General features: G+C 45.8%; 1 protein-coding gene across 5 annotated transcripts in view; it reads right to left on the bottom strand.

Moving 5' to 3' along the window:
- LOC144486545 (NACHT, LRR and PYD domains-containing protein 3-like) overlaps positions 1 to 15,403 on the bottom strand; it is an 83,817-nt gene that overhangs the window by 9,151 nt on the left and 59,263 nt on the right. For 3 of the 5 annotated variants that reach the window (XM_078204595.1, XM_078204596.1, XM_078204597.1), the window contains 3 exons: positions 13,387 to 13,557; positions 8,100 to 8,270; positions 1,966 to 2,133 (listed from right to left, as the gene is read on the bottom strand). In XM_078204595.1, the coding sequence (XP_078060721.1) occupies positions 1,966 to 2,133; positions 8,100 to 8,270; positions 13,387 to 13,557 (510 nt within the window). Of the gene's footprint in view, positions 1 to 1,965; positions 2,134 to 8,099; positions 8,271 to 13,386; positions 13,558 to 15,403 lie in introns of those variants that run through there. The other 2 variants (XR_013496279.1, XM_078204598.1) reach the window with 2 other exon arrangements.

Raw genomic sequence — 15,403 nt, 5'->3', positions numbered from 1 at the left:
AGAGTACAGAGGAGGTTTACCAGGATGTTGCCTGGTATGGAGGGGCTTGGTTATGAGGAGAGATTGGGGAAACTGGGGTTGTTCTCCTTGGAAAGACGGAGGATGAGGGGAGACTTAATAGAGGTGTATAAAATTATGAAAGGCATAGATAGGGTGAACGGTGGGAAGCTTTTCCCCGGGTCGGTGGTGACGTTCACGAGGGGTCATAGGTTCAAGGTGAAGGGGGGGGGAGGTTTAACACAGATATCAGAAGGACATATTTCACACAGAGGGTCGTGGGGGCCTGGAATGTGTTGCCGGGCAAGGTGGTGGAGGCGGACACACTGGGAACGTTTAAGACTTATCTAGACAGCTATATGAACGGAGTGGGAATGGAGGGATACAAAAGAGTGGTCTAGTTTGGACCAGGGAGCGGCGCGGGCTAATTGTTCCTTGTTTCTCGTTTCAAGGCTTCATTCTATGATCATCTTGCTGGTGCCAGTACAGAGCGAGACTGCGGATAGTTGGGAACCTGTCTCGGGGGCAGGGAATTCATATGGTGTTCGTGGAAGTGGAAATGACTAGGGTTGGGAAGCATTTTCCGATCAGGGCCATTGTGATCTCCTGGACTCGTTTCGATCGCCTCAGGGGGTCGGAGAGGAATTTCCCAGATTTTTTTTTCCCCATATTGGCCCTGGGGTTTTTCATTCTGGGTTTTCGCCTCTCCCTGGCGATCACATGGTCTGGAATGGGGGGGTGGGGGTGAGTTAATAGGTTGTAATGAACAAAGCATCGTAGCTGTGAGGGACAGCTCGGTGGATAGGATATTGGTATGTAGATAGGCTGGAAAATTGGGCGGGGATCCTGGATTCAGGATTCAATCCTGGACCGGGGAGCGGCGCGGGCTTGGAGGGCCGAAGGGCCTGTTCCTGTGCTGTATTGTTCTTTGTTCTTTGTTATGGAGCTCCCCGGGGTCACTGTGCTGTAAATAAGGTGTGCTCGCTCTACCGCAACTCCACTCTGCTCTGCTGGAGCTCCCCGGGGTCACTGTGCTGTAAATAGGGTGTGTGCTCTCTCTCTTCCAGGACTGTGCTCTGATGGAGCTCCCCGGGGTCACTGTGCTGTAAATAGGGTGTGTGCTCTCTCTCTTCCAGGACTGTGCTCTGATGGAGTTCCTTGGAGTCACTGTGCTGTAAATAGGGTGTGTGCTCTCTCTTCCTCGACTCTGCTCTGATGGAGCTCCCCGGGGTCACTGTGCTGTAAACAGGGTGTGTGCTCTCTCTTCCCCGACTCTGCTCTGAGGGAGCTCCCCGGGGTCACTGTGCTGTAAATAGGGTGTGTGCTCTCTCTTCCCCGGCTCTTGTCTGCTCTGATGGAGCTCCCCGGGGTCACTGTGCTGTAAATAGGGTGTGTGCTCTCTCTTCCCCGGCTCTTGTCTGCTCTGATGGAGCTCCCCGGGGTCACTGTGCTGTAAATAGGGTGTGTGCTCTCTCTTCCCCGGCTCTTGTCTGCTCTGATGGAGCTCCCCGGGGTCACTGTGCTGTAAATAGGGTGTGTGCTCTCTCTTCCCCGGCTCTTGTCTGCTCTGATGGAGCTCCCCGGGGTCACTGTGCTGTAAATAGGGTGTGTGCTCTCTCTTCCCCGGCTCTTGTCTGCTCTGATGGAGCTCCCCGGGGTCACTGTGCTGTAAATAGGGTGTGTGCTCTCTCTTCCCCGACTCTGCTCTGATGGAGCTCCCCGGGGTCACTGTGCTGTAAATAGGGTGTGTGCTCTCTCTTCCCCGGCTCTTGTCTGCTCTGGTGGAGCTCCCGGTGTCGCAGTGCTGAAGATTCTGGGAGAAATATGCAGCAGTTTCAGGTTGGGGGAATTTTCACACATACCGGCAATCTACTTACCATTGCTGCTGCTTGGAAGATTCAGGCCCATTTATATTTTAAATCCATTTATATTTTAATTGTTACACTAAAAATTGACACAAATACTCACGAGATCCATTCCAGACGCCTGCAGGTCAGTATGAGGCGGCGGAGAGCAGGGACAGATTGATCTGTGAAGGAGTTTGATCCCAGGTACAAAATCCTCAGTGACTGTTTTGTACAGAGAGCGGAGACGAGCTCCTCAGCACAAGAATCTGTCAGAGCGTTATCACTGAGACTGGAGACCAGAGAGAGGAATAACAGGAATCAGGCTCAATCCCCAGTGTTTTAAATAATACTGTTAATAACAATAATAATGTATTGTATCAGACATTCCAAAAACACAACCTGCATTTCTGTAGAATGAGGAAATACTCAATGCTGAAAATGAAATATAAATAAACTGGAAATGTTCAGCAGGTTATGTAAATATTTGTAAAGAGAGAAACAGGGGTAAAGTTTGAGCTTCCATTGGAACTGGGAACGGGCAGTGAATTGACAGGTTTGAAGTGACAGCGGTGGGTGGCTGGGGAAGAAACAAAGAAAGGACAAACTGGAATTACAGGAGAGATTAAATGATAAAAGTGATGATGGGACAGGACCATAATCACAGGATCCCCATGTCCTTCCTCGGAGTGGCTCGGGAGGGACATGGGATGGTCAGTGGTTTGGGAATGCAGTTTGTGGTGAGGTTGAAGAGAATGGCTGTGATTTTACCAGAAGCTCTGAAGTCCCAGCATGGGGATTGGAAATGGGTGGTGTGTCCGTGTGGGCAGGATAGGCAGACTTATGAAGGTGATATTGTCAGAGGCGGACAATTAACGGCTGGCAGGCAGGGGGAGCTGCCCACTGAGGCAGCCTGGGCAGGGGGCAGTCCCGGTTCAGGCAATGCTGGCACAATCTCCAAAGGCAGCCAGCAGGACTTTCAAACACAGCAGCTCTGGTGGGAGCAGCGAGGGAGCTCTGCTTATTGAATGAAGGACTGAAATGTCAGAAAGCAGAGCAAGGCTTGCCCCCCCCTCCCTGGAGGGGCTCCTCCCGGCTGCTCAGGCTCAGAGGGAGGTCCTGTTCCCTCAGGATGGGAGGAAATTATCCCATCGGTACAAGCCAGTCTGGATGGAGATTGCTGGGAGGTGAGCAGGTTTCAGACACGTGGTTACAGAGTGGAAAAGGATCAATGTCCTGATGTGTTCTGCCACGGTGTGTGCAGCACAGCCTGATATGTGAATAAGGATGAGAGAGAAATTGTGGAAAGAACATCTCCACCCAGACACTGGCAAAGGACTTGCAGAATGTCACTGGCTGTCCTGTCTGGAGACAGTACACATCTCTGTAACCTGTGCTTAATGCTCCCTTCTCTCACATTATCTGTCTCTTTAAGACCTGGTTGGCTGTAGGGATTCGCATTCTAATCAGTATTCTGTAACTTGATTTTGTGTCTCGGTGTCCTGTTTGAGAGCAGATTTCCACTCCATCTGACGAAGGAGCAGCGCTCCGAAAGCTAATGGTATTTGCTACCAAATAAACCTGTTGGGCTTTAACCTGGTGTTGTTAAAACTCTTACAATGCAAAGGCAGCAGCATTGACTGTCAGAGACATGTCCGTTAGGCTGGCACCAGCATAGCTAGAGCAGGGTTGACCAACATATTCACTGGGCAAACACACGTCAATGTTTTTCTCACTCAAGGGGCCGATGAGTAAATTTCAGAATGATAAAGTTTGGCACAGCAGAAATTTCAATTAAAGACGAAAATGAGATATCAAAAGAAACAACTTGCTGAGCACAATAATGAGTAATAAATAAAGATGATTATTAGAGTTTAATTCTCATCAATCACAAATTGTTTCTCTCCCACATTTGCTGCAGATTGGCTCAAAAACCTATCAGCAGCAAACATGGGAAAGAAACGGGATGTGATTGGAGGAGCAGCTCCATGCAGATTCTTCCATTCAAACTGAACTGTGTGACTGAGATTCTGGAAACTCGCTCCGGGGGCCGCATTGAGGGGCTTCGAGGGTCACATTCGCCCCTTGGTCCACACGTTGGACAACCCTGGGCTACTGCACGTGTTTGATGAGTGAGTAACAATTTATGTGTTTGGAAAGAGAGCAAACATCATCAGGGAACGAGTGAAGAAGAGTGGAGACATCCAGGTCTTGCCATCCTTACACCAATGGACGATGAAGTGCTGGATCAGGAAGGCCTGGGGGCAGAGTGGGTAATTACTGCTGGTGAGATGGGTTGAGTGGGTGGCCTAATGAATGGGCACAGGAGAGCGTCTGGTGAGGACAAAACATAGAGCTTGTTTATCCATCACTGGTCACAGAGAGCAGTCTGAAGGACGTATTGGGATAAGAACAAAATAACTAGGAGCTGCAGAAGGCCATTCAGACCCTCGAGTATACTCCATCACGGCTGATCTAATTATAGTCTCAACTCTTTTCCCCGTAACCCTTGATTCGCTTCTCAATCCAAAATCATTAACTCAGCCTTGAATATATTCAATGACTCTGCCGCCACGACAAGTCTCTAGGGAAGAGAATTCCACTGACCAGCCACCATCTAAAAAAATAAATTTCTCATCATCTCAGTCTTAAGGGACTGACAATTACATTTTAAAATCTGTCCCCTTGTTCTGGTCTCTCTTCCAAGAAGAAACAGCCTCTCAGCAACCACTCTGTCTCATCCCCTCAACGCGATCACCTTTTAATCTTCTGAACTTTCATAGATATTACTCCAATCTGCTCAAATTTTCCTTGTAAAATAAACCTCTCCATCCCAGGAATCAGCCGAGTGAACTTTCTCTGAACTGGTTCCAATACAATTCTATCCTTTTTTAAGTAAAGAGCTCAACATTATACACATTACTCCAGTTGTGATCTAATGAAGGTCGTGTAAAGCTGCAGCAAAACCTTCTTACTCTTACCTTCCATTCCTATTGCAGTAAGAACGTTAAGAAACAGGAGCAGGAGTCATCCATTCTGTCCTTCAAATCCACTCCATCATTCAATGTGACCATGGCTGATCCTCTGCTTCAACACCATTTCCAGCATTATCCCTGCATTCCTTGATTCACCAGCATTCTAATGGAAAACAAATACCCCTCATCTCAGCCTAAATAACTGCCCCTTATTCTCAGACTGTCTCCCAGGGTTCAGACCCTCCATCAATGGGAAACATCCTTTCTACATCTGGCCTATTGAACCCCGTAAAATAGTGTAGGTTTGAATAAGTTCAGCTATCATTCTTCTAAAGGCCTGAGAATAAAGTGTTTTTGTTCCTCATAGGACAACCCATCTGTTCCTGGACCTATTTTAGTGAACCTTCTTTACATGCCAAGTGCATCTTTGCTTCGGGCAGGTGACCAAAACTGTACACAATACTCCAGGTTGATCTCAGCAAGGCTGCATATAATTGCAGGAAGACATCTTTTTACTCAACTCAAATCCTCTTAGAATAATGGCTAACATACCATTTGTTATCTTAATTGTTCACATCTTAGCTTTCAGTGCCTCATGAACAAGGACATCAAAATATCTTTGGTGTCGTCTTAATGTCTGTTTTCCTACAAAATTAGATAGCCTCATATTTTTCCACCTTGTCGTCCAGCTGGCAATCCTTTGGCCGCTCCCTGAGCCTCTCCACATCCCCTTGAAACATCTTTGCATCCTCCTCACAATTCAGATTTTCACCTAGCTTTCCATTCTTCGCAAATTTGGAAATATTATATTTAATCCCCACATCCATATCATTGATATAGATTCTGAATAGCTGAGACCCAAACACTGATCCCTGCCGTACTCCACTAGTTAGAGACTGTCAACCCAAAAATAACCCAATTATTCCAACTCCTTGTTTCTGTCCACTAACCAGTTCTCAATCCATGCTGGTATATTCCTCCCAATCCCACGTGCTCCAATTTTATTTAATAACCTCTTGTGTGTGAATCATGCAACTATAGAATCCCTAGTGTAGGAATCGTCATTCGGCCCATCGAGACACACTGACAGAGTAATTTACCAAGGTCCGCTCCCCATAAACTCACAAATTTACTCGGGCTAATCCACCTAACCGACATATCTTGGGACACTAAGGGCAATTTTACCATGGCCAATCCATCTACCATGCATATCTTTGGAGTGTGGGAGGAAACCGGAGCACCCAGAGGAAACGCACACACACGGGGAGAATGTAGAAACTCCACACAGACAGTCACCCAAGGCTGGAATTGAACCCGGGCCCCTGGCTGGGATGCAACAATGCTAAATAACCACTGTGTCACCGTGCCAGCCTTTCATAAATCCATGTTGGCCCTGTCTAATCCTGCCATTAATTTCTAAGTGTTCTGTTATCACTTCCTTTATTATAGATTATTATAGGATTTCCATACCATCAATGTCAGACTAATAGATCTGCAGTTGCCCGGTTTCCTGTAACCCCACATATTTACGCCGCTAATCCACCTAACCTACACATCTTGGACACTAACGGGCAATTTAGCATGGCCAATCCACCTAACCGACACAGTTTTTTTGGACTATAGGAGGAAACAGGCGCAGACGAAGGAAATCCACACAGACACGGGGAGAACGTGAAAACTCCACAAACAGTCGTCCAAAGCTGGAATGAATCCGGGTCCCTGACGCTGTGAGGCAGCAGTGCCAACCCCGGTGCCACATCTTCGCTTAATCTAATACAGTCCTTGAATTAGCAACGGCTGGAACACTTCTGCTGCTGTTTTTCAACTGAAAGGAATCTATTTTTGTTGGAAGCGCCACACATTTGCACATCACCATGTCTAAAACAGCTTGTTTTGTGTTTGGAACTGGAACGTGCTTCTCCAAGAAATTGCTTGAATAGATTCTGTGAATGAAGCTTCTATTCAACTTTTGACAATCTGAGCGATTTATACAGTAAATGGAAGAATCCACAGGAGCATTGACTTACAGAGGGATCTGTGTGTACAAGTCTATAGATCCCTGAAAGTGGCAACACTGGTGGATGAGGTGGTCAAGAAGGCAGACAACATGCTTGTCTTCATCGACCGGGGCAGAGTATAAAAGTTAGCAAGTTATGTTACAGCTGTATGAAACTTTAGTTGGCCACATTTGAATAATTCTTGCAGTTCTGTTCGCCACACGACCAGAATGATGTGGATGCTTTGGAAAGGGTGTAAAGAAGGTTTACCAGAATGTTGCCTGGTCAAGGAGGGTTAAGTTATGAAGAGAGGTTGTATAAACAGATTGTTTTCACTAAAAAAAGGGAGGCATGCACATTATGAGAGGCATCAATATGGTGGATAGTCAGAGACTTTTCTCCAGGGTGGAGTGATCAACTACAAGAGGGCACAGGATGAAGGTGAGAGGGGCAAAGTTTAGGGGAGACGTGTGGGGAAGATTTTCACACAGCGGGTGGTGGATGCCTTGAATGCACTGCCAATGGAGGTGGTGGAAGCAGGCATGTTACCAATGTCCAACATGAATCTTTATAGAAAGATAAACAGGAGACGAACAGAGGAATAGAAACTGCAAATGGGCAGTAAGTACTGGGTCTGAATAAGGATTAGGAGTCGCCACAGGCTTGGTGGGCCTGTTACAGTGCTGTATGTTTCTTTGTATATGGAGATTAAAACCACCCGTGATTATTGCAGTATGCTTTTACAAGACCCCATTATTTTTCCTGTGGAGTGTCAGAGATGATGACTATTGTCAGGGGCCAAAAAATGATTCCCACAAGTGACCTTTTAACCTTGTAAATTCTAATCTCTACCCAAGCTGATTCTGCATCTTGATCATTGGAACTAAGTTCACCTCTCGCTATTGTACTGACACCTTTTACTAACAGACAGGCTCCACCACGTGTCCTGTCCTCCATTTACTGTCATCCACTCACTCTCCCCCTTTTCACAAATCAATTGATGCTGTGTCTGGGGAGAGCTGTGCACATCTGAGGAGGAGGGGAGAACCTCCAAAGGTGAACCATAACATTATTCCCCCACACTTTCGACAAAGATTTGTGGGACTGTCATCCCATTGCTCAGGGATCAGAGAGAGAAGCAACAGGAGTCAGAAGAAAGGCAATTTTCCTTATTCATAACTGACGCCAATAGTAATGGGCAGTGTTTTTTATACAAATACCAGTGGTGAAATTATATTGTTGAATATTCAGTTATTATAAACACAATCTCACAGTCTGCTACTTACTGCAGTTCCTGTATTTTGCAGTCCGGATTCCTCAGAGCCACAGACAGCAGTTTCACTCCGGAATCTCCCAGTTTATTGTAACCCAGATTCAGATCGATCAGTGAGTGGTTTGTACTGAGAGCAGAGGCCAGGTCCTCGGCACAAGAATCTGAGAGATCGTTACGAAAAAGACTAGAGATCAGAGAGAGGAAAATAACAGAAATCAGGGTAAATCAACAGTGTTTTTAAGAATAAGATCATTAACAATAATAATGTACAGCGCGGGACATTCAGGAAACACAACTTCAGTTCATACAGAAGGCAAAATAGCATTGATGCTGTAAATCTGAAATATGAATAAAATATGTTAGGAATTCTCAGCAGGTCAGGCAATATCTGTGAAAATAGAAACAGATTTAGTTTCAGTTCAATTAGCTAAAATTAGAACTTGGAAGTAGCAGTGAATTAAATTGTTTTAAGTGACAGGGAGCTGGGGATGGGCGGGTGACAAGGAAAGAACAAAATGGAAGTGCCTGACTGATTAAATGACAAAAAGGATGATGGTGAAAGGGAAGAGCACAGGATTCCCATGTCCTTACCCTGAGTCACAGGGAGGGACATGGGATGGTCAGTGGCTCAGGAATGGAGTGTGTGGTGGGGTTGAAGATGATGAGAGATAAACCTTTTTCACGATGCCAGTGGTTCGGGTCTGGAATGTACAGTCTGGAAGTGTGGTTGGGGCAGGCTGATTCGAGGCATAACAGAAGGCAGTCGATGAACATCCGAAGGAAACAATGTGCAAAGATACGAGGAGAAGGCAGTAGAATGAGACAAATTCCTAATCCTAGTTTGGTGAGCCGGTGCAGACACATTTCGCCTCGTGGTGCTCCGAAATAATTCTGTGAAGATAATGGTTGGAAATGTATCGAGATTTTAACTGGAAGCTGGTGATGTTGCAGTGTCAACAGGGTTAGGTAATTTAGGCAGTTTCCACAAAGGGCCATTGGTATCTCTCTCAGATAGAATCAGAGAATTGTTACAGAGCAGAAGGAGACCATTCGGCCCATGCTCTCTGCACTGACTCTCTGAATGAGCAATTTACTAAGTGTCCTTCCCCCAAATTCTCCCCGTAACCCTGCACAATCTTCCTTTTCAGATCATAATCCAATTCCCTTTGGAAATTTTCAACTGAACGTGTCTCCACCACACTCTCAGACAGTGAACTCCAGCCCTTAACCACTTGCTGCAGGGGAAGTCCCGGTTCAGGAAATGCTGGCACGGGCAGCACTTTGATAGGCAGCAGCTCTGGAGAGACCAGTGAGGAAGACCTGGTTAAGAACACAGGGCTGGAATGGGAGGAGAAAGGTTAAACTCAATTCAATGATGCACTTGGCAACACTTGGTACTCTTCCCCAAGGCTACGTGAGTTTGGAGCAAATTTCTGTTCTCTCAGGACTGGACAGTATCTGCCACATCAATCCAAGTATATCGGGATGGAGATTACTGGAGACCTGAGTAGGCGTGGGTTATATGGTTGCATGAGGCAAAAGGATGAATAACATGCCAAGTTCTGACAAGGTGGTGAAGCATTTTATAGCATATAATCTGAGGCATATGGGGTCGAATGAGAATGAAAGTGAAATGGTAGAAAGGCCATCCCCACAGAGACACAGGCAATGCCCAGACAGCAGCATCGACTGTCAGAGACATGTCAGCCTCTCTCTGCAGAGTTCTAGATAGTCAGATAACTCTAGCACTGTGAGAATGGGATGGTCAGAGGCAAGAGGCTTTCCCTGCGTAGACATGGTGGTCAGTCAGGTTCTCACCAGGAGAGGCTTGTGTCTTTGATGGGAGAGTAACAATGGAACTTTATGTGCCTGTAGAAGAGAGCACGAAACGTCAGGGAATGAAGTAAAAATGCTGACAGCGTCCAGATCTTGAAATCCTTACACGTAGAATTAGCAGCGCTGGAGCTGGGAGAACAGCAGATAGTGTGGGAAATCGCTGATTGCGATACTGGTTGTGGAGCTGAGAGTGTGCGGTCGAATGGATGGACACAGGAGACTCTCTGGTGCCTGCAACACATAGAGCTTGTGTACCCATCACCGGTCACATGGAACCGGCTAAAGGACATGTTGGAATGTACATTTTGTCACAAACTATGTCTTGAAGAAATATGCTGAATATTGAAGGATATTGAATTTGATGATCAACCATGAACAAAATGAATGGCGGAGCAGGCTCGAAGGGCCGAATAGCCGACTCCTGCTTCTAGTTTGTATTTTAATCATGTTTCTATGCAGGTTATGTTGTCGGCACCGTGCTATCTGTAGCCGGTTTCCTTTATTGTTACTGAAGCAGTATAATTGACATCATGTTGATTTTAATCTGAACTAATGCAGTGTTCTGTTGTTTCAGTGTTCCCCCTGGGATGGCAGAGTAGAGCTTGATTGCGGGTGATTGACAGGTTATGTCATGTGACTGAGGGACAGCTATTTTTCACAGAACATTCTAGTTTCAATTCTGCTTTCAGAAGCTGCTTGAAGTTCAGACAAACAGCAGTGCTGTTTCCCTCTCTGAAGTTGGAGTTTTTGTTGATTAAGTGTTGCTGTGTTGGAAGCTGTCAGAGACTGGGGTTACCTCTCTGCAGTTCGGCTGTTCGGGGGCGACATCCTTCTCTGAAAACAATTGTCTGTTGGCTCTCCGGAAGTGGTAACACGTGAGCATACTTGTTTTTGTGCAAACTGATGATGGAGAAGGGTGTATGTCTGTGGGTATTGCATTATATTGGAACAACAGAGATAGCTCGCTGTGAAGAGTTATACTGTGTCATGTTTAAGTCTTGCAATTGGTAAAGGTTATGCTAATTCTTGTTGTTATATTCTAACTGCATTCTTAAATAAACTGTGTTTGATAAAAGCATCCTCATGGGTCACTTGATTCATAGCTGGAGTGAAACACCTCATGCTCATCAATGCCAAAATCAAATGTAAAACCGAGGGCCCAGGCTAACTTCACAAAACACCTTGGAGTTTCTGGTCTGCATCTTAACAATTGCCTCCATTCACTCTTTACTCTTCCTCACAAATCAAGGGTTGTGTGACTGGGTGACGTGTGTCCCCCTGTAAGCATGTGAACGGGTCCTCATAGAGTCACCATCACATTATTCCCCTACACCCAGGGCACAAAAATCAGTGTGATTGACATTCCACTGCATTGGGATCACAGAGAGAGAAATCACAGGAATCAGTGAAAATTCAGGTTCTGGTTCATAACTTCCAACCCCTGGGCCTTTATAGAGTTTTTCAGCACAGAAAGAGGCCCTTCGGCCCATCGTGTCTGTGTCACCCATCAAGCAGCAATCTATTCTAATCCATTACCAGCACTTGCTCCATAGCCTTGTCTGCTGCGGCATTTCAAGTGCTTGTCTGAATGCTTCTTAAATGTTGCGAGTGTTCCTGACTCCACCACCCTTTCAGACAGTGAGATCCAGATTCCCACCACCCTCTGGGTGAAAAAACTTTTCCACAGAACCATAGAATCCCCACTGCGCAGAAGGTGCCCAATCGCGCCATCGACTCTGCACTGACTGTCCGAAAAGGCCTGGCCCACACAACTGTTTATCACTGGACATTTATTATGGCAAATCCACAAACTACATATCTTTGGACACGAAATGATAATTTAGCATGGTCGATCCACCTAACCTACACATCTTTGGACTGTGGGAGGAAAACAGAGTACCTGACGGAAACACGCACACATGGGGGGAACATGCAAGCTCCACACAGGCAGTCACCCGAGGCCAGAATTAAACAAAGGTCCCTGACGTTGTGAGGCAGCAATGCTAACCACTGTGCCATCTTCAATTCTCCTCTGAAATCCTCCCAATGCCTTAAATCGATGCCCCTGGTTATTGTCTCCTAAAACCAAGAGGAAAGGTTTATTTCTATAATTTGATACAAGTCCACATGGTCGTCCCCCAGCCTTCCCTGTCTGAAAAAAATAACAGGAGCATTGACATACAGATAGATCTGTGCGTACTTGTCCACTGATCCCTGAAAGTGGTAACACAGGTGGATAACTTGGTCCACAAGGCATGCAGCATGCTTGCTTCATTGGCCAGGGCATCAAGTATAAAAGTTGGCAAGTTATGTTACAGCTGTATTAAACTTTAGTTCGGCTCAACATGGAATATTGCGTGCAATGCTGATCGCCAGACAACCAGAAGGATGTGGCTGCTTTGGAGAAGGTGCAAAGAAGGTTTACAAGGATGTTGCCTGGTCTGGTTAAGGTATGAAGAGAAGTTGAATAAACTCGGATTGTTTTCACTGGAAAGACGGAGGCTGAGGGGTGACCTGATAGAGGCAGATATATGGTTGATAGTTGGAGTCTTTTCCCCAGGGTGGAAAGGTCAACTACAAGACGGGACAGTTTGAAGGCAAGAGGGGAAAAGTTTAGAGGATACGTGCGGGGAAAGTTTTCACAGAGAGTGGTAGAGGCCTCGAATGCACAGCCAGTGAAGTTGACGGAAGCAGGCACGTTCCCAATGTTCAAGGTTTATCTTGATAGAAACATGAACGGGAGATGAACAGAGGAATAGAAACTGCGTATGAGCAATAAATACTGGGTCTGAATAAGAATGAGGAGTCGCTGCAGGCTTGGTGGGCCGAAGGGCCTGTTACGTGCTGCATGACTCTTTGTTCATCTTTGTCCATGAATGTTAAAATCACCCGTGATTATTGCAGAATGTTTTTACAAGACCCCATTATTTTTCCTGTGTACTGTGTCGGAGATTCTGAATATTGTTAGGAGCCTATGAATGATTCCCACAAGTGATCTTTTAACTTTGCTAATTCTTATCTCTACCCAAACTGATTCTGCATCTTGATCATTTGAATCAAGTTCACCTCTCGCTACTGTACTGACATCTGTTACTAACAGCGAGACTCCACCACCATGTCCTGTCCTCCATTTACTGTCATCCACTCACTCTCCCCCTTTTCACAAGTCAATGGATGCTGTGTCCGGGGAGAGCTGTGCACATCTGAGGAGGAGGAGTGGACCTCAGAGGGTGATCCATAACATTATTCCTCCACTCCCTCGACAGAAGGATCTGTGGGACTGACATCCCATTGCTCAGGGATCAGAGAGAGAAGCAACAGGAGTCAGAGGAAAAGCAATTTTCCTTATTCATAACTGACGCCAATAGTAATGGGCAGTGTTTTTTATACAAATACCAGTGGTGAAATTATATTGTTGAATATTCAGTTATTATAAACACAATCTCAGACAGTCTGCTACTTACTGCAGTTTCTGTATTTTACAGTCCGGATTCCTCAGAGCCACAGACAGCAGTTTCACTCCGGAATCTCCCAGTTTATTGTAACTCAGATTCAGATCTATCAGTGAGCGGTTTGTACTGAGAGCAGAGGCCAGGTCCTCGGCACAAGAATCTGAGAGATCATTAACATTCAGACTGGAGATCAGAGAGAGAAAAATAACAGGAATCAGAGTAAATCCACACTGTTTTTAAGAATAAGATCATCAACAATAATAATGTACAGCGCGGGACATTCAAGAAACACAACTTCAGTTGATACAGAAAGCAAAATTCTATTCATGCTCTAAATCTGAAATATGAATAAAATATGCTGGAGACTCTCATCAGGTCAGGCAATATCTGTGAAGAGAGAAACCGATTTAGTTTCAGTTCAATTAGCGAAACTTAGAAATTGGAAATAGCGGTGAATTCAATTGTTTTAAGTGACAGGGAGCTGGGGATGGGCGGGTGACAAGGAAAGAACAAAATGGAAGTGTCGGAGTGATTAAATGTCAAAAAGGATGATGGTGAAAGGGAAGAGCACAGGATTCCCATGTCCTTACCCTGAGTCACAGGGAGGGACATGGGATGGTCAGTGGCTCAGGAATGGAGTGTGTGGTGGGGTTGAAGATGATGAGAGAGAAACCTTTTTCACACTGCCAGTGGTTCGGGTCTGGAATTCACAGCCGGGAAGTGTGGTGGAGGTCGGCTGCATTGAAGCAGTCAAAAAGGAATTAGATGATTATTTGAATATAAACAATGGGCCAGGATACGAGAAAAACGCTGGAGAATGACACAAATTCCTAATGCTAATTTGGTGAGCTGGTGCAGACACGATGGGCCAAATGGCCCCATTGTGCTCCGTAAGAATTCTGCAAAAATAATGGTTGGAAATGTATCGATATTTCAACTGGAAGTTGGTGATGTTGCAGCGTGGACAGTGTCAGTAGCCATAGTCCTCAATAAAATGTTAATACTGATAGGCAAAGGGATCTGGGTGAACAGGTCCACAGATCACTGAAAGTGGCAATGCAGGTGGAGAAGGTAGTCAAGAAAGCATACGGCATGCTTGCCTTCATCGGCTGGCGCATTGCGTTTTAAAATTGGCAAGTCATGTTGCAGCTTTATAGAACCTTCGTTCGGCTGCACTTAGAATATAGTGTTCAATTCTGGTTGCCACTCTACCAGAAGGATGTGGAGGCTTTGGAGAGGGTACAGAAAAGATTTACCAGGATGTTGCCTGGTATGGAGGGCATTAGCTATGAGGAGAGGTTGGAGAAACTTGGTTTGTTCTCACTGGAGCGACGGAGGTTGAGGGGAGACCTGATAGAGGTCTACAAGATTATGAGAGGCATGGACAGAGTGGATAGTCGGAAGCTTTTTCACAGGGTGGAAGAGTCAATTAGAGGGCATAGGTTTAAGGTGCAAGGGGCAAGATTTAAAGGAGATGTACGAGGCAGATTTTTTACACAGAGTAGTGGGCGCCTGGAGGTAGTGGAAGCGGATATGGTGGTGACGTTTCAGGGGCGTCTTGACAAGTACATGAATAGGATGGGAATAGAGGGATATGGTCCCTGGAAGGGTAGGGGGTATTAGTTAAGTCGGGCAGCATGGTCGGTGCAGTCTTGGAGGGCCGAAGGGCCTGTTCCTGTGTTGTAATTTTCTTTGTATTTCTCTCCAATAGAGAGAGACAATTTGTTACATGTAGCTTCAGGGATACAACTTAATAAACGTGCGGCAATGGGAGGAGATGGGATTCCATGAACCCCACAGCCGGTAAGAGGACCAAACCCTCAAATTTAGCATCATTCTACATCACACTCTAAACCAAATGAACTAACCAACTCCACATATAACCAAACAGGCACATTAATATCTGACAGGTGAGGGGAATCCGTGCACTCAGGCAGAATCACAGAATTGTTACAGAGCAGGAGGAGGCCATTCGGCCCATTGTGTCTGCACTGACTCTCCGAATGAGCAACTCACTAAGTGTCATTCC

The sequence above is a fragment of the Mustelus asterias genome, unplaced genomic scaffold (genome assembly GCF_964213995.1).
Source record: "Mustelus asterias unplaced genomic scaffold, sMusAst1.hap1.1 HAP1_SCAFFOLD_389, whole genome shotgun sequence".
In the NCBI taxonomy this organism is placed as follows: domain Eukaryota; kingdom Metazoa; phylum Chordata; class Chondrichthyes; order Carcharhiniformes; family Triakidae; genus Mustelus; species Mustelus asterias.
This window is presented reverse-complemented; position numbering and strand designations above follow the sequence as displayed.